A 21,422-nucleotide genomic window follows, 5' to 3' on the forward strand; every position below is an offset into this window, starting at 1 on the left:
GGAAAAAAAAAATCACATTTTCAGTTCTTGTTAATTGTTCTCATTCTTCATTAATAACTTGACATGCTAACAGTGCGGCTGTGGTGATGGACACAGACTGCACTTTAAAAGGCCTTACCTTCATGGCCACTTGTTACACCAAGTTTCTAGGTAACCGCTTGAAAAAGAGGTTATTTAGTTATAATTAAAGACATTCTTAAAATTCTAGCTATTTACTTCAATATACTTTTCAGATTAAGTCCACTGTATGAAAAAGAAACATAACTCATCAACAGCATTTTATATCATCAGTATATTAGCAACTGTTGAGAAAAATTCCTACTAATGGCACATGGAAAGAGTTGCCTATTAAAGTATGAGATAAATATAAGTTTTTATCTTCATTGTTTGAGAAAACATTTGCAGATAATTATTGTGGAAATAAGATTGCACAGATTTTGCAAAGAGTACAACATTGTATGGTTTTGTGTTTACAGAAAATGGAGTTAATAAAAATACATATTTCAAACTTCTTTACATCTGGATGAAAGTAAGAGTATTAAACTCTGAACTATCAAACATTTACAGAGTAGGAGAGTCAGAGCTATTACATTTCCATGATTGTAAGCGCAGAAGAAAAGGGCAGATTAGTTGCATCCTAATCAGTACGTTAGTGCGTTGTCCATAAACACCACTTCTGTAAGCGCTGTATGTCTGACTTAACATTACCTTGCCGGTGTTCAGCGGAGACCCCTGTGAAAGTTCGCAGCTCAGTTTTAACCTTCCCCTTTGAAGCCCAGCACCCCCAAGGCACTTGTGCAAGCATATCCCTGAGTTTTTTGCAGTAGCAAGAGTCTCAAGAACAACTTGAGAAACGGTGTACCTTTGCTTCTGCCACAGCTGCCATGGTTGGACTAACAAGTTTCTGCACCAGCAGGTTACTGGAACTTCAGTGCCTCAATGTACGACTGTTTGGGAGGATAGTTTATTCATTTGGGGTCTTTGTTTTTCTCCAGAAATGGATGGATTAAAAAAAAAAAAACCACAGAAAAAACCTTGCATGAAACCTCAAAAATAAATGGTTCTATTTCTAACTTTCTTGTTATTGCATGTCTGGTGGACATAAGACTTTCAAGAAGTAGCAGCAGCTTCACAGATTTCAGATCTACTCAACTTTTCCCATAAGACCAGACAGCAGTACCAACCATAAAGAAACCAAACAATATATGTAGTAACGCCAAGAAAACAGTCTCATTTGGCTCTGCTACATAGTATGTTATTTGGAATATTATCCCTTGCACACATTTATTGTGTGATGTCCAACAACCCAAGAATTCTTATCATTCTAAAGAAAAGGTAATTTGAAATTCAATCATTGCAAAACCCTTGTGTGCCTGACACATTAGCTCGTTCTGCCTAGCAGCACAGCTTCATGTAAAGAAAATGTAACATTCAAGGACTAGTAGCGTCGTGCTGTTCTACTAGTTTCTAGATTATGGTTACTCCAGTTCAGTTCTGTGGCATGAAACAGTTTGTGGAGACTTTGTGCAACACAAGACTAAGCTTAGACTGATTTCAGAACCATGCAGCAGTCCTGCTATTCATCTTTGGAAGAGCTTTAAGCAATATTATTTTCTATACCTAGATTCCTTAACAAAAAAATAAAAAAAAAGGTTTGAGCTACTGACCTAAGACACTGCTAACCCATCGGCTTAAAACACGTAAGAACAGGTGGAAAAATGAAAATCTGACAGAATACTAGAAGTCAATATTGGCTTTCCAGTGTTATAAGAGTTGGTTTTGGTTTTTTTTTAAAGACACCTCTGAGCCTAAGGCAATACCGTAACTGTATCTGTTGAAGTACATTACAGTGGCCTTCACACGAAACCACAATTCCAGTATCACTGTCTCGCAGTTCGAGTTTGTTTCCCAGCTGCTCTCACAAACACACTGTAGGCCAGTACTGACACGGACGCTGGACGCTGTTCCTGAGGTTCTGCTTCTCGCTCCAAGTGAACGTGCAGGTCATCTCTCTATGATCCATGGTGGCCTCATAACTAGAGAGCCATTCCTCTTAGTCAGTGGAGGCGAGGCATGCATTGCATTATTGGACACGTAGACTGCCTCCCTTGAGGCATGCAGCCAGCTTCGCTTCCTTTTTAGATTTCCTACAAACGCTCTAAGATACAAAAACTCCATTCTCAGGAAGTTGTCCCTGGTCAAGTCTCTGGAAGCTACTGTTATCCTGACCAGCTGGTCCAACACCTTATTCTTCTTGTTGCAGCTGGATAACTCTTTGAGGTTGATGGGCTTTGACCGGGCATAAAGAATCCGAAATTCCAGGTCAAAGTGTGCAACTGCAGGGCCTGAGAGGATCAAGATGTTGCTGCTGTTCAGCTTCCCATCTGTCCATGTAAAACTAGCAAAGGAAGAATGAGAAAATTCTGAGTTAATTGAAAATAAATAGTAAACAAAGTATGAACTAAGAATTCTCTTTCATCACTTTTAGTTAGATTGTTCTTACAATCCAAGTGATGAGTGGTGTGGGTTTTTTAGGACAATCGTTGCAAATAAGCTGCGATAAGGAAAGCAGTTTTGCAACATGGCTGTTTTTCCTCTTCATGTAAAAAAATCACGTAAAGCAATAGAAGGAAATTGGCACTTGCCTGTAGGAGCCTGTTGTCACTCTAATGCCATCAATTAACATGAACTTTTCACGGACTTTCCCAACAATTTTGGCACCTGACCTCGTGCAGTACGTGTTCCCTGTGATATTCCGAATTCTGATCAACTGTTAAAGATACATCGCGTGGATCTCAAAGTTAAATTATTGCATTTAAAGGCATAACACACAACGATACGATCACTGATGAACAAGCAGAGGTTGCTGTGTGGTGGCACAAGATTCACCCTCTAGGAACCAAATGATAACTTTGTCTTGTTTTACTAGGCAAAGAGGTGGCATTAAGGGGCAGACCCATAAACCGATTGTGCAGAATGTGGTGGTAAAAAAACTCCTGTTGCCAAACAGAGAGACCCGAACTCCACAGACTCCTGAGAACTTGCTCTTCCATCAGCCTTCAAAGTCTCAGCAAGCCTGAGCAACTCCAGTCATGCTTTAGGAACTGGTCATTCCTCCTGCATTTCCTTGAATATTCAACTAGTATTTGTGCTCAGAAAGCAACTCTAACAGCTGCTTATAAAGACTTCAGTTTTTCTGTTATTTGCCTTCTTATGCAAGAATGGTCAAATCTTCCAAGAAAGAGCTAGAGCTACAGAAAACCCATTTTAAGCTGTGGCAGCAGGCAAAATAGTTTCTTCTTGTGATAGCTCAAAGATTACAGCCATGAGAGGATCGGATTTCTATCCCTATGAATATGACAAGGCTCACCTTTTCCTGTTCCAGGTCAACTCCCAGATCCCTGCACATTTTTAGAAAGTGGGGAAATGAAGACTGATCTAGAAGGATATATGCTTTAACTTGCCGCTGGCTACAAGCTTCCAAGAGGTCTTTGAAGATATCGGTATCTGTGAAGGAATCCATAACCAGGGCAATCATCTGCAACAAGTTTCAGAAGAAATCATGAGGCTGTCTCCATGGCATCCCAAGGGAGATGGCACATGAGGAATTTGGCTTTCAAATTAAATATTCCCTCCCCCCCTTTTTTTTTTCCTGGTGGTTATGGAACATAGTATAGTCTTCTGTGACATGGTATATTCTTCTGCTGTTCACAGGACTGCTGAAACATGTAACGGATATTGAAGAAAGAGAAGAGAAAGGAAAAAATAACTAATTAACATAAAGTTTTGTCAAGAGAATGGTATTTTGGTAAAGGTGATTACCGAGTACAGTACACTGAGGTACAGGAGACAATATACATGGCCCCCGCCCCTTCACTGTTACCGCTTATTCATGTCCCCATATAGTTAAATAGAAAAAAACCCAGGTATTGAATTTATGGACAGAAATTGGTGTTAAAGATTATTCGCCCCAATTTTGTTGTCACTTGGCTGATTTATAGCAGATAACGTAATTTAAGAGTTTTATTATCGCATTGTAGAATTTCATTCTTTACTACAATTTCAGCAGCAGACACCGAAGCTTCTTTTGCCAGGTTCTGTATCTTTTTTGGTTCATTAGGCATGAGTCATCTAGTCTGAAAGCCTAGTGTGGAAAGACACCTTTCCTCTGTTTAAAAATCAGAGTTCATTGCTAATTAGCACCAATGATAGCTCCTGCATCTCTTCAGTAGCACATTGCTCACGGTGTTTAATTAAGGTTGTTCTAAACCCTTCCCTTTTTTTCCTACATAACTTCACCTTCAAGATAAAAATTACAGAAGTCTGAGCATTTTCTCCTTTCCCCCCACTTCCAGAGCAGTGCCAAGACGTACGAAGGCAAGGGAGACTTGACACCTCTCCAAAAAAACCGAGCTGATAGAAAAAGTATTTTGCATGAGGAAAAGTAAGACATTTTGCTGCCAGTCTTCTTCAGCTGCGTCAGTAACTTGTGCACCGAGTAACAGGAGCACCGAGTGGATCGTGAAGATGTTTGGGGGTGCTGAGACCATCCTGGAAGAACCAGAACAGCAGCAAAATAAATGCATTGCTTCAGGTTTCTTCCTCACCCTGAGATAAACAGGGGTCTAGCTCTCTGTTAGACAAATTCGGTCTCTAATTCCTAGGCAAGAGGGTTTTTTCCTGTCTTTTCCTCAAAAGCATTGTGTGAATAAAAAGGTGACCTTATTTCCAAAACAAGTTTTCCAGAGTCTTTCAAACTCTTCCAATAGGAAAAGAAACAGTTAAAAAAGAATTCACTTGTGTCTGACTGCTCTTTACATCTCACCTCTCTATTTAAGATAAAAATGAGGTTTCTCTTCAAGTTACTATTCAGATTCTCATGATATTTCAAGTCAAGACCTGATTATTGGCCTAAGCTCCAAGAGTAAAACCTCCCTTGGAAGCCAGCTACCGCCCGCGCAGCTCTGTCCCTCCGGCCTGTCCCCCAAGCTTTGCTGTGCACCCGCTGCGGAAGCGACAGCTACTGGAAAGAGCTGAGACCGGACAAAAAGGGCTGGGAACAGGCACGCTTAGGACGGATGGCTCTCAGGTGCCAACTCCCTGCGTGAGCTTAGCGAGGCCCGGAGAGCACCGACGCGGTTTTCATCAACATGGGGAGGGGAAAGCTTGGAAATACTGAACCTATTAAAAATAATAAATACAGAAGATGGCGGGGAAAAAAAGCAATGAGAAAATAGAAAAGAAAGCAAAGTCAACTTAAAGTAAAACAAATAAAGCGTTTATCTGAGAGTAAACGATGGGGAGAAGGGTGGGGGGGAATGGACGTGAGGAGGAAGGGGGGGATGGACGTGGGCGTTGGGGGGCGGGCGAGGGGGGCCCCCCGGCCGCCAGCCGCACTCACCTGCCGGGCGGAGCGGATCTGCCGCCGCACCGCCTCCTTGCAGCCGTAGAGGCTCTCCCCGCAGCCCGGCTGGAAGTGCGCCTCCACCCGCGTCAGCCCGCGGAAGGCGCCGCTGGCGAAGCCCGGCCAGCCCAGCTCCAGCGCCGGCGGCTCCAGGTCCGAGCGCTCGGGGAAGTAGGTGAGCGAGGAGGCGTCGGGCGAGGCGCCGAGCGAGGGCTCGCCCGCCGGCTCCGGGGCCGCGGCGGGCGGCAGGGCGCCCCGCGCGATGGCCTGCACCTCGGGCTCCGAGAGGAACGGCGGCAGCTGCTCCCGCCGCAGGAAGGCCCGCAGCGCCTCGGGGCCGCCCGCCACCAGCTCCTCCAGCGCCAGCCGCTGCGCCTCGCTGTAGGGCCCGGGCGGCCGCGGCGGCCAGCGCCCGGCGCCCTCCTCCAGGCACTGCGAGGCGTTGGCCATGGCGCGGAGCCGCTCCGGGCCGCCGCGCCGCTGGCCCAAGCCTTTATAGCGGCTCCGCGGGGCCGGCCCCACGCGCGGGAGGCTCTTCCCCGCCCCGCCGCCCGGCCCCGGGGGAGCGGGCAGGGGGCCTGCCCCGCACGGAGCCTGCCCCGCGGGCGAGGACCCCCGCCCCGCTCCCCTCCGCCTGCCCCCTCGCACCCCCGGCGGCGTTGGGAAAGGGGCGTCGGAGCAGCGTCGCCCACGGGAGAGGCGCGGGTGGCGGAGCCGGCTGGCCTCCTCCCGCCCAGGGAAGCATCCACAGAAGAGCAAACCTTGAATTACGCAGGGAGAGTTAAGTACAGCCCTCGACCTGCTCCCCGGCCCGATCAAAAGGCTGCTCCTAAGGTTAGAGGGGGCAAGCGGCCCTCCCGGCCGGGCGGCTTCGCTACGGGCTGCTCTGCTCTCCCAGGGCTGCAGGGAAGCACCAGCAAGAGGGGAAGCGCTGCCTTAGTCACCCAGAATCACAATGCCAGGCAAATAGAAAACAAAGCTCGGCAGCGATCGGGTGAAAAGCCCCGTGGCAAAAGGAGTTTATTTGTAAACTCTTTCTTTTCCTTGTGGGAGCACTGTAACAGCTGCACCGTGTAAGGAAGTGAAAGAGCACACAGACAAGCAAGTTGACTTTACATACGATCAAGCACTGCTGAGCACGAGCTCCTGAAAATACAACTCAGGATTGGCTTTGAAGGTGTGTATCAGCTCCCCCTCTGCAACTTGCTTCGCTCCAGGTGTTCCAGCTCCAGGGACCAGGCAAGAAAGTATCTTTTAAAAAGCTGCAGAGTGGTTATTTTTTCCCCCACCTACACTTCTTCATACATCTGTCTTACAGCTTTAGGGAAGGAGCGGCTGCTTTGAAATCCAAGCAATAAAAGTAGCCAAGCCTCTTTGTCCGTATAGATTTCAGAGGTAGAAACGCCAAAGTTAGTAGAATAAAGCGTTACTCTCTACACTTAAGTTGCAGCCTTGCTGAGTTTAGGATATTTTTCTGTTTATTCACTCATTCATTGCTCTTTACAGGAATATTCAAGACAACAGCTGAAACATGCCATCTACTGGACACAAGCACCCATAAATAATATGAAAATACATAACCCAGACTCTCGTTTGCCTTGGCAGAATTCAGTCTGACTGGTCACTGAAGTACTGGGGCAGAGATCTAAAGATTAACAGTACAGGGCAGAGCTCAGAGAGCGAATCCACACAGTGCTCAATGAGCGATCCAGCAAGCACAGACGTGAGCCCACACATGCACAGAATACTGCTAAACAAATATTCAGGTAATGTCTCTGCAAAGCAATCCAAGATCCATTTAATATAAAAACTAGAGTACTTTCAAAAACTAGAGCGGCACTGCAGCTCCCAAACTAAGTTAGTAGCGGATAAAGGATAAACAGAGGAAGTGCAGAATATTTCAGATAGGACAGTCGGAAGAGAAAAATAGGGTTTGTTTTCACTTTTACACTTACTTGTACTATATTAGCGAACATAACCCTTAACGTTTTGTAGTGCATTTGTCAGTTTACTTCTGAACAGGGACTTTGCCGTGTGCCCTCAGTGACTGTCTCGCCCCTGAGTTCACTCCAAAGCAGAAAGCTGTTTACAGAAGCTCTTAACGGAAACAAGAAGGTTCAGACATTCCTCGACTGAGCAAGAATTGGAAACTCATTTTACAGCACTAAGACTAAAAGTCTTAATTCTGTGTAACAAGTTGCACAAGAGACAAAGTTCTTGGAAGTCACCCCAAAAGAAGTACAACAGGTATGCTGCAGCAACAGACCGAGCTCCAGCTATCGCCTCAGCTCCCACTCGCAAGCACAAAAACCCGACACTGCAGCAATACATCCCCGAGATTAGTCTTACAGGTCCAATACACCTAGCTTTGCGTTCCGAATACTAGGAACATTTACAGCAGGCCTGTACTTAAAATGGGAACAGCGATCTTGGAGTACTAAGTTGCTGCTTCCTGGTCTTGGTTTTAAAAAGATGCTCTTCTGAGCATGTGTATATATAAACACACCCTCCTCTCTCTCTACACGAAGGTACAAGAGGACGATCAGACTGAAGAGCTAGTTTGCTCAGTCCATTTCAGAAGGCTTAAACGATGGAAAAAGGATAGAGTTGAAGGTAAAATTTGCAACTGCTCCAACAGACCCTTCACAACTTTGGTGGAGGAGTAATGTGTATACAGCTCTGAAGTCAGACTTAAAATAAAATTAGCTTTATGGCTCTTTATAAAAGTTGTTTCTCCTCATGCCAAAGATAAAGTAAAAATAAAAGTGAATATTAAAAAGAAAAAAAAAATATTTGAGTATACTTTGATGTAGGCCAAATCTCCAAAGCCACTCTGGGCAAGATCAGCCTGACTCAGATTTTTCCAAATCTACATAAATTAAAGCCAGAGCATTAGCAATCCTAGGAAGCAGCAATAAGTTTACTTTTCAGGTTAAACATCCAGAATTAAAATAAACCTTCACCACTCATGCACGTAAGAGGCACATGTAAGTAGTTACAGTATAAACAAACCCCTCTTTTTGTACTGCTTAAATTGCACGGTATAAAACAAAGTGCTGGAGAGTGATGTACACACGTATTAAAAACATAAAAGTGTTGGAAGGAAGCGGAAGAGTCAGCAGGCACAAAGTGACTGCGATTTGAGAGCGGAGCTTTTGTGTTCTGCATTCAGCGCAGTAATCATTTATTCAGAGAAAAGAGTGAAACGTCCCGGAGGCTGCGCAGGCTGGCACTGATGTCACGCCTCTGTTTTAGATTGCATCTTCCGGTGTATTGGGTCATGTAGTTTTCAGGTACACGTCCCCTCCGGGACAGGATATCCACCATGTGGCTAAGCTTCGACCTGATAGTGGAGTAGTGGAATTGCCTCTCTTTATGCAGTTTTTGGAAATATCCTGCCCTGTGACTGCTAGAATATTCAAAGGACCGGAGAGAAGATAGTGAGCTGGTAGAGCTTGCAAGAGAGCACTGGGACGATGACGAAGACAGCGATCGCAGACTAGAACTCGATACAGCCTTTCCCAACAGAGAAGATCCTTCTTTTGACAGCTTTCGGTGAAGCAGGGGTGTTTCTGTGTACTCATCTTCCTTCGTCTGTGTCACCACAGTCTTCAGCAAAACTGATGTCTGAGTGCCCGTCGTTCTAGGAGTGACGGAAGTCTGAGTGCCGGTTTCTGCCGTCACAGCGCTGGTCTGCGTGGCAGCGTTACACGTGGTCACTGCGGGCTTCTCTTCCCATGGACCAGTTTGAGTCGATGTGCTTCTCCGTTCCAGTATGGCCTCTTGATCTCTGAACCACTCCTCTTCAGAGAGGCAAGAATGCCCCAGGTTACAAGGTTTGCCTCCAGGAGTATCTTCAGCCTGATCTAGTTCTTTCAACAATTTCTTTGGAGTACTAGCCAATCTGGCAAATTCTGCTCTCAGGTGGTCTTCTACTGTATATTCTTTAGGGGACTCTATTCTGTTCACCAGGTGATCAAATATCCCACTGTTCCTGCAGCTGGACAGCCACTTAGGGCTGATGGGCATCGACTGGGCATAAAGAATCCTGAACTGGAGGTCAAAATGTTCAACCACTTGACCTGACAATAGCAGCAAGTTACTGCTGTTCAGCTTCCCATCGGACCACGTGAAACTATTGAAAACAAACCAAGATTCACAGTTAATCTCCAGTGCATTTCAACATGTACAGTTACCGATAGCAAGACTCAGCTTAGAAGGGTCTGTGCATAAGGAAGGTGTAAAGTCGATAGACTTTTCACTTCAAGTTCTTGTGCGGGAAGAACTCTATTTAGCCATGGGCAAGTGCTTTGCTAGCAATTAGTTGTATAAACCAGTTTTCCAAAGCTGTTGCCAGTTTTGTGTTAGTTCTATTTAGGACTCAGCTAGTCCACTTGCCATCGGCATTCATTAATACCAGGCAAACAGCAAAGTTAATACTTCCTTCTTGCAGAAACTCCCCCTTTGTATAGCTTCATCAGGCACCAGCAGACCCCAATACTTGCCTGTAGGAGCCGGTTGTCACTCTAATGCCATCAATTAACATGAACTTCTCATGGACTTTCCCAACAATTTTGGCACCCGACCTCATGTAGTACGTGTTCCCCGTGAGAGTTCGAACTCTCATCATCTGTTTCAGAAAAGAAGGGAAAAAAGTAACATCAGATTTAAGTTAACTTCCAGAAAGTTTTTATTAGCAAGTCTACCTAAGAGCAGCTACGCACACTATGGAAGATAGGAATGAAATGAACTTCCTTACACTGTCTGCATGTGAGTGTTACTAGTTACACAGTGCTAAATTTCTGTTAGATTAAGGAGAGCCTGTGGAGAAAACACATTATTAGTTATTACCCACAAAGGGAGGAGTGTTTTCCCGGCCAGAGAAACTCTCACTGGGGTGAACGTAAGCCTGACTAAGCTGAGCCGTAACACAGTCATCTCAGCTTATATTCAGAGGAATTAAATAAGTCACCTGCGTCACATCATCCAAACCCTTTTAAAAGAAAGCAGCTATGTATTAGGAAAGAAATGAGATGTGACCGGAGCTATACCACCCTTGAGCTTCCTGCGTTTCTGTTTTCCTTAGCAAGCAGTTCCTTGAGCCAAAGAATAAACCTACTTAGATCCTGCAAAATTAGATGCCTGAAAACCGTTGCTTCTTCAGGACAGGGATGACCGTGTACGCTCCACCCAGCACAGCGGGTTGTTGCATAGCATGGCTGTAGCTCCCACATACGGGTCGTGTAGGGTAGGAGTAGACATGCTGTTTCCGCACAGTTTTCACTGAGTTTGTGAGCAGTTTCAGATGTTAGAGACTGTACTAGAACCACGTGATATTGAGCCCTGATCTTCAGGAGCAGAGAAGCATGTCAGAAAATTCCCTTTTATGTCAGTTATCAAACTGACAGGATGCCTTAGTCTTTCAAGAGAGCCTGATGTTTTATAGAAGCATAGCTCTGGTATCCTTAACTATAAATTGTTGCACAAAAAAATAAAACCAAACCACACCCACCCACGTTTGGTACTTACACTTTCCTGCTCAGGACAAACTCCTAAGTTCTTGCACATTTCCAAGAAATGGGGTAGAAAGTCCTGGTCAAGAAGGATATAGACAGGGACTTTGCGGTTCTTATAGGCATCCTGAAGGTCGCCGAAGATATCAATATCTGTGAAGGAATCCATCACAAGTGCAATCACCTGCAAAAATAGTTACAATGCTCATTCGAGAGCTTTGTTTTACACAAGGCCAGGTCACTGCCTCCCCCAGCCATGTTCTCCTGCTGCTATCATCAAAGACAGATGCACATTTCTGTGTCCTGCCACGCAGGCCCCCGCAAGTTGTAAGAGATTTCTGTATTCCCACAATGTTTCTATAAATTTGCTGTGCCCTGGAGTGCAAAGCATAAGCCTGAAGGGATTTTCTCCCCTCATGTCTGCTGCTGCTTTCGAGCACTTTCACAGCCCGCATTCCTACAAAATCTCCTGTCATCTGGCCTTTCGGTAACATCGGGGAAGCTATCACAGCAGAATCGGGAATCCAGACGAGCCACCTCCACTCCTGTGCTCCCAGCATGGCACACCTGCTACAGATAGCCACTGCCTGCAGCAGAATTAGCTCAAATGGCCTCCTCACTGTCACAGCTGAACATCTCACAAACCCCCATTGCTTTCTCTTTGTGTGGTAGGAGGGGAATGCTGTCCCTATATAAGTTACCAAGAGATACACTAGTTCTGTGACAATGTTTTTCACTATTCCCAGACTCTAATTAGATGTATTCTGACTTCCCATCCCATACCTTCACAGGAAATCCTTCCACTCACTCAACTCAACAGTTCTTTAAGGAAGGCAAATCCTAAGATGAGAATATTTTCGCTTAATGTGCCAAAGACAAGATGACAGTCTTACATTTACGAACAATCTCCCCAGCTAATTCAGAGCACTGTGTCAGTGCTAGAACCCTCACCCTTCAAAACGAGGAACACACATCTGTGTGGGGAGACAAAGCCATAAAGGATTTGGCTTCATGACTTACTTTTCTATTCTCTTTCTTAGACCAGCATCAAGGACAGCAATTATACAACCACTGCGGGTACCTGGCACTGGCCCTTCGCGGATACGTAAGGCAGCCGCGCACTGCTGTGACCCACCCAAGGCGTATATGCGTGCAACACAGCTGCTCTGTGTGTGGCATTGCCTGGTCTCACAGGAAAGGTTTCCCACAAGAACAGGCTACGTTCTGCATTCACACCTGTGCCCTGCTCCCTAAGGGACTGGCTCCGTATGAATGAGTTCTTAGGTATAACACACAGAGGCATGTTGGTATTTCCAAATAAAATTAGCTTATGCTTGTGCTTCCTACGTGTCTCCTGTGTTTTTCTCCACCCTATTACTTATCTAAGTTTCAAAGGAAGATAAAGAAAAATAAGATGCTTTTGACAAGACCAGATGAGTAAGAAAATAACCCCTGAAAACAGAACAATCCACCCTAAACCCCTTGGAAACACTGGTGCCTTCAAATGACTCCTCAATTAGCAGCACATTTGAGTTCCAATTCCAGAATTTGCAGTTGGAAAAGGAATACCTTCTACTCAAAATGAGCAAAGGTACAGTTGTGTTTAGAGGAGAGAGAGAAAACCCTTTTCTCCACACTCATCCCTTCATGATAGAGGGGGCAAGATAGCAACAACGTCCCCTTTAGCCACTTGAATAACTGCATTTTAGCGAGCACCTGAAGTTTTCCTGTTCCTCACATTAACCCGAAGAACTCAGACGTGATTGAGCAAAATCACACAACGCCTGGTAGTCAGTAAATTACAGGCGGTCAAAATTTCTCTCCATTCCGTGTCCATAAAAACACTCCCTGGATCAGGCACATACACAGCGGTGCAGGAACTGCTTGCCTGGCACTTGGCTCGGTACGAGGGAAAGCGTTTGGCAGGATGCTACAAGCAAGAACATTACAAACAAGTAGAGCTTTTAGGAGAAACAGAGGATTTCACAGAGTTTACTTGAATCACCAGACTAGTCTTTAGCAGGTAGATGAGAACGGAGCTTCCCCTGTGACCGTTTCTGGCAAGAAGCCCATTCTTCATGCCATCCTCACCCACACCCTAAGCTTCTGCACTCTGAAACAAGTAGGGACTAAGCAAAATTGCTAATTCAGGGTGTACCATGTGCCAGCAGAAGTTACATGCAGAGCCAGAGGTTGCTTCACCTGGCCACCCGAAGAGGAAGCTATGAATTTAAAACTTAGCTAAGCCAATTGTAAGGCTGCTAGTGAGAAGGGTGGTTCCCTCCTGGGGATTACAGTTAGAGGCTATAAACTCAGGTAACGTAACGAGTTACAGAGAACAGTTAGAAATTGCTGCTCTGCATGATCTTTTTAAGCCATATTCTGCATCAGATCAAACCCATCCATTCCTGTAAGAGGAAAGTCCCACTCAGAGCCCGTCTGCACATTACTTGGGGGCCAATTAATGAGGAGAAAAGAGTGAAGAAGCTAGATACAGTCATAGGGTTACCTCTGTAGATCTCATTCTTTGATAAGAAAAGATGTGCCACAAAAAAGGCCTCTAAGGGACAGTAGGAGATTTCTGCAAGGGAATCTGTCTTGCAGAGCACATCAGTAAGGAACCTGCAATAGGAAACCTTCCACTTTGGGTAAGAGCAAGGTCAGCCCGAAGCCGGCGGGTGCTTTGGCCACGAGGAGCAGCCGCGGGGCTGCATGCGGTACTGCGGCGGGGAACTCTCACCCCGCTGCCTCCGGAGCAAGGTCAGCGGCACCGCGGTTTCAGGGGTGCGGCACGGAGGAACACTGCTAAGGTGAGTACCAGTCCCTGGGTGCCACGAGCTTGTCCTACCGAGGCCTTCCTTACTCGACGGGGTTTTAAAGCCACTTGGCCTTGCTCGGAGTCTGGCAACGGGGACAGTCATTGATTCTGGCGCTGATCTGTGCTTCGGTTCGCTGACCCGCCGGAGAAGGGCCCCGGGCTGGGGGCGTTGGGGGGCGGGCGAGGGGGGCCCCCCGGCCGCCAGCCGCACTCACCTGCCGGGCGGAGCGGATCTGCCGCCGCACCGCCTCCTTGCAGCCGTAGAGGCTCTCCCCGCAGCCCGGCTGGAAGTGCGCCTCCACCCGCGTCAGCCCGCGGAAGGCGCCGCTGGCGAAGCCCGGCCAGCCCAGCTCCAGCGCCGGCGGCTCCAGGTCCGAGCGCTCGGGGAAGTAGGTGAGCGAGGAGGCGTCGGGCGAGGCGCCGAGCGAGGGCTCGCCCGCCGGCTCCGGGGCCGCGGCGGGCGGCAGGGCGCCCCGCGCGATGGCCTGCACCTCGGGCTCCGAGAGGAACGGCGGCAGCTGCTCCCGCCGCAGGAAGGCCCGCAGCGCCTCGGGGCCGCCCGCCACCAGCTCCTCCAGCGCCAGCCGCTGCGCCTCGCTGTAGGGCCCGGGCGGCCGCGGCGGCCAGCGCCCGGCGCCCTCCTCCAGGCACTGCGAGGCGTTGGCCATGGCGCGGAGCCACTCCGGGCCGCCGCGCCGCTGGCCCAAGCCTTTATAGCGGCTTTGAATCCAAACAGCGCCGCGCCGCCGCCGCCAGTGGGGCAGCCGCGTCCCGCCCCGCCGCGCGGTTGGCTGCGGCGGAGGCGGCCCGGCCCCACCGCCCGCCCGGCCCCGCCAGGCCGTGCCGCCGCCCCCAGGGCCGGCCGAGGGGGGGCGGCGGCGCGGCCCCGTTAGTGCCCGGCGCCGGAGGCCGCCCCCCGCGGAAGCCCCTCTGGCCGAGGGGCGGCCATCCCACGCCGCCCGGCCCGCACCCCCGAGCCCCTTCCCTGCGGCTGCAGGGCCGGGCTCCGGGCAGCCCCGCCCTCCCGAGACACCGGGGGCCCTTCCACCTTCGCCCGCATCGAGCCTCCCGGGGGCGGCCCCCCTGCCTGATGCACCCTACAGCCACCTGGCCCGGCGCCTCAAACAGAGCAACACCCAGGGCGGGCTGATACGGCTTCGGCCTTCCTGCGTGTCCCCGCAGGGAACTGCTGCCAGCGGCAGGACAACGAGGAGCGCTGCTACCCCGCTGCCTGGATGGACGCCTCTAGGCCCCTCCTGGCAGCGCCGACGGTTCTAGGAGAGGCAGGGACATTTAGGCAGAGTCCCAAAATGTAAACCAATGAAATACAACTCGATGGCAGTTTTTGTATTATTAAAAGAAATTTAATATAATTTTTAAATTAAAAAAATTTAATCTCTTTATTAAAGACGCTGAGTCAGGTCCTAATACTGTCAGACATACCGTTTTGGCATGATTTTTACATACAATTTAAGATTTTATGCATTGCTTCAACATGTTAAGAAACCATCTTTTCATACTTACAGTAGCAATAAAGTCAATTCCATACAATATCAAATATCCTTTAAAAAAAGTTTTAAATATATTAGACTCTGATTGCCAAAATGCCATTTTATACACAAAGCTGCTAATACAATATACAGTTCTTACATTATTTTTTTTTCCACGTAAAATACATTTCATCAAGTTTTATTTGTACATTGTTTACTACTGATTGATGGAATTACAAATTATTGCAGAAGGCTTGCCCTCATTTGTTAATATCCTGTCCGTGCAGCTGTCCCACCGAGCTGTACCAGGGTTACCGACGCCACTGCAGTCCAGTCGCACATGGCAATCTATAGGCTGAAGATGTAGAGGTGGCAGTACTAAGGCTGCACCCCCTCACTGTTTTAAAACCCGTATAGTGTAGCTTTGGGAACAGGTATCTTGAGCAGAGGCTCCTCTAACTACAGCTTCCGCAGTTGAAATATTGCAAAATAATCTAGGTCATAATCGTGCCATGGCAGATATTGCCTGAGGAACCCAGTGGTACTTAAATAGTGTGGGGGAACTGAGGAGTCTATTACCAGTGTGGCCAACATGAAACCAGCAGAATAAAGCTGAAGAACAACCAGGGACAAGAAGTTCTGTTGTACAGCCACAGGCAAAACAAAATTAAAATGTAACTACTAGCTGTGTTCTGCAGTAAGAGGCTGGACCTCGCTACGACGAGTGTGTTCTGGACTCTCCCTGTAGAGAACTGCTATAACCAAGCAGGTCAACGTGATTTGTTAAATTAGAATGAAGACCCTGCTCATTTTCCTTCTGTGTGTTTAGGAAGAGTGAACCAGTGATCACAAGAGAAACTGAAAGAGCAAATAAAAGCTTCAAAATCTGGTATGCTCTGAACTGCTATCCCCTTGCAAAATAGTCTTCAAGTTAAAGAACAGCACTGTATAGTCACCACAAACCTTCCAGAGACTAGTTACTGAGTTGCCTTTAGCAAGTACGATAAGGCACAGAGATACCCAGATGTAGGGAGAACACCTTCCCGCAGATGGACAACAGTTCATCTATGGCTCGCTGGAGGCCAGTGCCAATGCTTCCTCAGTTAAGATATTCCTATTTCATGATATTGCTGATTTAGTTTAAGCAGAGATTTGGGTAAACAGAGCTCCAAGGTTAAAACAAAAGGACACAAAGCAGAAGATGTAACGCCATTTGGGAGTTTGTAAGGGCTTTCAACCCCATTAAACAAGACCCTGCTCAATAAACTAGAGAACTCGCTGCCTCCACTGAGTATTGCACTGATTCATCACTGCTGCTGCCCTGCCATGCTCTTCTTCCCTGCCATGAGTTCCTCATCCATGTGGTTCTTCAACCACACTGGCAAGATGGTACCGAATCACATCAGCTAGATCTAGTCAGTTCTTCCCAAAACTGGGAGGTGTTTAACATTCAAGAGCAGCACAGAAGCGAGACTAAGTGGGCTAAAATCGCATCCCTTGGTATGTGAAATACAGATCCAGGTCTGACCTCAGATCCCAGCAGTGGTACTTAAGCACATTTCAGTGCTGGGACTTTCTTGGTTGAGCTCAGTAAAGCTGAGGCACTATTCTGAGACACACCTTTTGGGTTTTTTTTCCCCCATCTAGAAAAAGTCTTTCAACTGGAAAGTAAAGCTGCTCTCATCAACCAGTTATGCTAGAAACAGTGTGACTTCGGCATACGGGAAGATTTTGCACGCAGAAGGGTTATTCTCACGTGCAGCTCTGCCTACAACAGACCTGTCAATACAGGCACGTTCTCAAATTGTTGCGTAGTCTGTGTGAACAGCTACAGCCTTTGGCTTACTGCTAACAGAACTGGGACCCTAATCTGACCTTGAATCTGTACTTAGATGTTTATTGAGCCTAAAAACACTGAGTATAGCATAAAACCCCCAAATCCTCCTCTAATAAGCCAAGTGCTAGATATGGCTATCACAATATGATTTCTAGTTTCTACAGCTTTTTAGCAATATTAAGATCCACTAAAATAGCCAAGTGCCTTCTGCTATATACCTCAGAGCTCTCGACTGGGATGGCCTTTAACACACATAGATTTGTTGTAACACTGCTAAATTTTATAATAAAAAGCCATATTCCTAGAAGTAGGCTCCTACAAAGCACATATAAGAATATCTATGTGTTTAATATTCCTCCAAAAGCCCTTTTGCCTCTACAAAATAGCTTACCAGAAGCAAGTTAAATATCCACTTTACAGAATTCCTCATCCTAGGCCTACAACCAACAACTCTGCATGCAGCATGAACTGCCAGCTCCTTCCCTGCTCGTATTCGCCAGGGGCCCACAGGCAGTGGCCACTGTATCCAGAATGTCACCAATACATACGCACGAATCCATTCTAGGTCACTGTTCAACAGCCTTCGCAAGTCCCACTCCAACGCAACTTCAACCCAAAGCCAGTGGCAGATAAATACTTGGTATGGCTGTGAAATATATCCTGGAATTTTTGTCCATTGCTGACTCTCTTGCCTGAATAAGAATCGATTTCATCTGATCAGACACCACTAGGCTTCAGTGAGCATGTTAGCTTACAGCAATAAAGCCAGAAGAGCTGTACTACAACCAATTTTACAATTACAATATGAAGCCCAATTAGGGGAATGTTTTGTAATCTAGAATCTGTAATATCTTTTGCCCAACAGTAAATCAATTGTTGGTTTGCTCAAGATCACAGCTAGAGTGATGAGTTCCTGGAGTTTTACATATAAACGGAGTGAAATACCAATGGACTAAACGCTGGTTGTCTAAAATAGACTGGCTTCCTACAGTTTTAATGTATTATCAACTCTCAGTTAAAGCAAGCCTCAAACTACTTAACACTACTGCGTTCAGCAGTCTCCTCGTCTCTTGCTTGGAGTCAGGTAGGATTCGATACACTTGATAGCACTAAATTGCTCTGAGAAGGAAAAGGGCCTGACTCCTCCTTCCCTGGGAGGGTAGACATCAGCTGGGCCCAAATCTTGCACCACTGACAGCCTAGTGGATAGCAGCACCAAAATTTGTTACACTGAGTCCAGAATTCTCATTAGGATGGATGTGGAGAAATAACCACCACCACGGGAGAAGAGAAGCATCTCAAAGATCATCTCTCCCTGTTCAGTAATACCCAGGCCACACTTGGCGTTATCCCAGAGTATTCTTGAGGTAATCAGAATACCCACTGTGAACCACACACAGATGCAGTGAAGTCTGTCCAGTTACCAAATCATCCTCATTCTACTAGAGAAAGACTTTTAAAATCCCTTAAGGTTAAGTCAAGGACAATAGTATTTTCTAGTCTTATATTTAGCATCAGCGTTTCAATAATGGAGGAAGCCCAACTTCTCTGAATGTTTCAAAACATACGAAGCAACCCCCTGCCTTTAACTGAACTGAGGTTAAAAAAAAAAAAAAATCAACTGCTAGTTTTCTAATTTGTTCCTAAAACTGGTGAAGGAAGAGAACTGTATCTTCAGCGTTCAAGAAAGCACATTCCTGGTCAGCCTGGTAATAACCTCACAGGTCCAAAAGTGTTTCCTGCACAGCGTGGTTGTGGCGGTGACGCCTCTGCTGCCTTGAGGAGCTGAGAATGAGAAGCCCAGAGTCCTGTATCATAAAAAAAAAATCCAGCTCGGACTAGATTTGATGGGGAGCAGAGGGTAGTACTCAGCAGTGACTGGCAGCCTAAGTCAACTTTTTATAGCCTAGAAAAAAGGAAAGGCAGTCAGGGTTCCCAAAGGGGGAGTGTACGTGTGAAGGGTAAGATTGATGTCTTACAGCCGCCAGCTAAAAGGAAGATTGGTGGGAGCTACATTTGCTGTTGCTAGGCTGAAGCACAACTATGTGAGCTGGATTTAATCCACTGAAGGCTTACAGAGACCTAAACAGGCTTATGTTTTCAGAGTTTGGAATTTAAAGTGCCCGGGAGGACACATAGTCATGCAGGCAAATAGTTACATGTGCAGTAGGCCCCTCTGTGCAGAAAAAGGGTTGAAGATTTATAGTTACGTCTATCGATACAACTTGTTAACTCAACTGTGGCCAGCTCCTCAGAGCGGTCTCCCACGGGCACTCTCCTTTCACCTCCCCCAAGTATGCCAAGCCTTACCTTGCTGAAGAGCCAGTGCCAACCCCCCAGGTCGTTCTGTGCTGGTGCTTCTCAGGCAGTCTGTCAGAGCTAACGTGAACTACGCTAGAACACTGTGTTGGTGTTGGTGTGCCAACCACGCCACGGCAGAGCGCCTTTGCTAGGTACTGCACGGCGCTGGGTGACTCCCTTATACACAGATGTATTTAAGTCTTCTGCCACTAACCACTACTGATAACTTCAGCACGGGAGCTAGAAAACCAGACAGAAAAAATAGCCTGCCCTGCTGCAATGTTCACCTGCCGCAGCCATGTTTTAACATTTATTTATCAGCCGAAGACTGCAGGTTAATGCAAGTGTTGTAACATCTAGGAAGATTAGCAAGGCTTTCATGACGTTTCTAGATCAGTGTTGGCAAGCCTTTCCTCCTCAGCCTCCTGAGCCCTGTGTTTCTGGAAATCCAGAAAAATCGGAACGCAAAGCATACTGCCCCTAGTATCTGTGTTGAGCATACAGAGTAAATAAACAGAATCAATAGGAAAGTGAGATCAGCAAAAGTCTTTTCAGTTTTAACAAATTAAGAGTCTAAATAGTACAAATAAGATTTTTAAATTACTTATCCCAATATAGACCTTTGTCAGTATTTTATTGCAGTAAAATTCTATTGCCAGGGTCCCTTATTGCAACATCACTTTTAAAGCCTATTGAATGAAGCCTGTTCCAGGAAAAGTTCTGCTTAAAACCTGATGGCAGTCTGCAGTGATGAGCTTACATGAGCAGAACAGGATCCGGAACAGTTTTTGATGGTGAGCTGTCACTGCAAGGCGGTAACACCTTACAAGTTTCCTAAAGCAAGCCCAGCATCTACACTTGCTTGTTGCTCAGGCCCTGTAAGTGCTGGATCCAGCTGTATGGAAAACAGCTCTGTCCACTCTTGCAAACCCCGTGTAGGGGGGTGATCTCCCCTCCAGGGTATATGCATCACTCAAGAGAGAAAATTCAGGTCTGAACTGTCACCTCCCAGAAGCTTGGTGACTTACAGCAAGAGGCTCAGATGCAAAGATTTTAATTCAGATCCTTTCTTCATTCCAAGGCATCTCATGACTTCTCAAGGATGGGGAGGCAGTGCACCATACTTTCTTCCCAAGGGAGCAAGGCTAGGGCAACTCTTTGTACATCAGTATGATGTACATCCCTTCCCCTCCTAAGAGCCTTGCTCCACCTGCATTACTCATTCAACTGCAATGGAAGTAATTGGCAGGGTAAAGTACAATTCAAGATGAACGAGGCCATCGCAGTCAGGATGTCCATAACCAAATTCTCCCTTTGGAATGCAAACAACCTGGCCACCGCGATGGATCCAACCAGCCCACCCACATCTTGTTTCCTCTGGGGCGAGAAACAGATGAGACTAGGAAATTCTGCAGCACCCATGTACCTTCTCTTCCATTTCCTCCATGGGAGCTTTGAATTTCAAGAGGGGTGGATCACCACTGGACACTGTGTAATACACTGAGGTCCCATTGGAGCTGTAGGGAGAAGTCCTGGATGCGATTAGGTGTGACTTGGCCTCACCCCCGTTCTCGGCAACTCCTCCCATGCCACTGCTGAAGTGGGTGCTGAGGAAAGGGTGATTGAGGAGTTTGGCTGCAGCCCGCTGCCGCTTAAGTTCGGAGAGCGTTTGATGGTTATGCTCCTTGTAGGCACCCCAGAACTGCTGTGTGTCAGGGAGCCCGGGGTTGCCGTAGGGCAGCATGTGGCCTGGATTACTGTCAGGGTCGGCGTGCATACTCCAAATGTCCCCGTTGGAAAAGGTGTACTGGTAAGTGCTGGCAGATGCCATGAGTCCATTCTGGAGGGGGATTTCAGAGTCACACTGCGTGCTTTTGTTTGCTAACTCCGGGAGAAGGGAAGAGTTCTCCAGCACTGAATTCTGTAACAAGAAGACATGAAAGAGGAGCATCTTCCCCTGTCCGTCACAACACAGTACATCCCTGTGACAGCTCGCTAAGCCTGCTTATACTAAGCCCTTCCACCAGACAGGTACTGCAGCACAAACACTAAATTCACC

The 21,422-nt window shown here is 47.0% G+C and overlaps 3 protein-coding genes across 3 annotated transcripts in view; all 3 read right to left on the reverse strand.

Annotated features, from left to right (window-relative positions):
* Window positions 1-273: 273 nt before the first annotated feature.
* On the reverse strand, window positions 274-6,018 carry LOC104040780 (protein FAM83D-B). The gene is made up of 4 exons (XM_064465765.1): window positions 5,402-6,018; window positions 3,371-3,538; window positions 2,646-2,770; window positions 274-2,398 (listed from the first exon to the last, which is right to left on the reverse strand). Exons 1-4 carry the CDS (start codon window positions 5,852-5,854, stop codon window positions 2,005-2,007), a joined length of 1,140 nt encoding a protein of 379 aa, XP_064321835.1. The 5' UTR covers window positions 5,855-6,018; the 3' UTR covers window positions 274-2,004.
* A 376-nt stretch (window positions 6,019-6,394) lies between these two features.
* LOC104044279 (protein FAM83D) lies at window positions 6,395-14,496 on the reverse strand. Its single transcript, XM_064465764.1, has 4 exons — window positions 13,951-14,496; window positions 10,934-11,101; window positions 9,910-10,034; window positions 6,395-9,539 (listed from the first exon to the last, which is right to left on the reverse strand). The coding sequence occupies exons 1-4, from the start codon at window positions 14,401-14,403 to the stop codon at window positions 8,585-8,587; spliced, it is 1,701 nt and encodes a 566-aa protein (XP_064321834.1). The 5' UTR covers window positions 14,404-14,496; the 3' UTR covers window positions 6,395-8,584.
* A 587-nt stretch (window positions 14,497-15,083) lies between these two features.
* Window positions 15,084-21,422, reverse strand: part of PPP1R16B (protein phosphatase 1 regulatory subunit 16B) — a 65,486-nt gene continuing 59,147 nt past the window's right edge. The window contains exon 11 of the mRNA XM_064465766.1: window positions 15,084-21,284. Coding sequence (XP_064321836.1) covers window positions 20,763-21,284 — 522 coding nt within the window. The 3' untranslated portion in view covers window positions 15,084-20,762. The remainder of the gene's footprint in view (window positions 21,285-21,422) is intronic.

This window comes from Phalacrocorax carbo, chromosome 14 (genome assembly GCF_963921805.1).
Source record: "Phalacrocorax carbo chromosome 14, bPhaCar2.1, whole genome shotgun sequence".
Taxonomy (NCBI): Eukaryota; Metazoa; Chordata; class Aves; order Suliformes; family Phalacrocoracidae; genus Phalacrocorax; species Phalacrocorax carbo.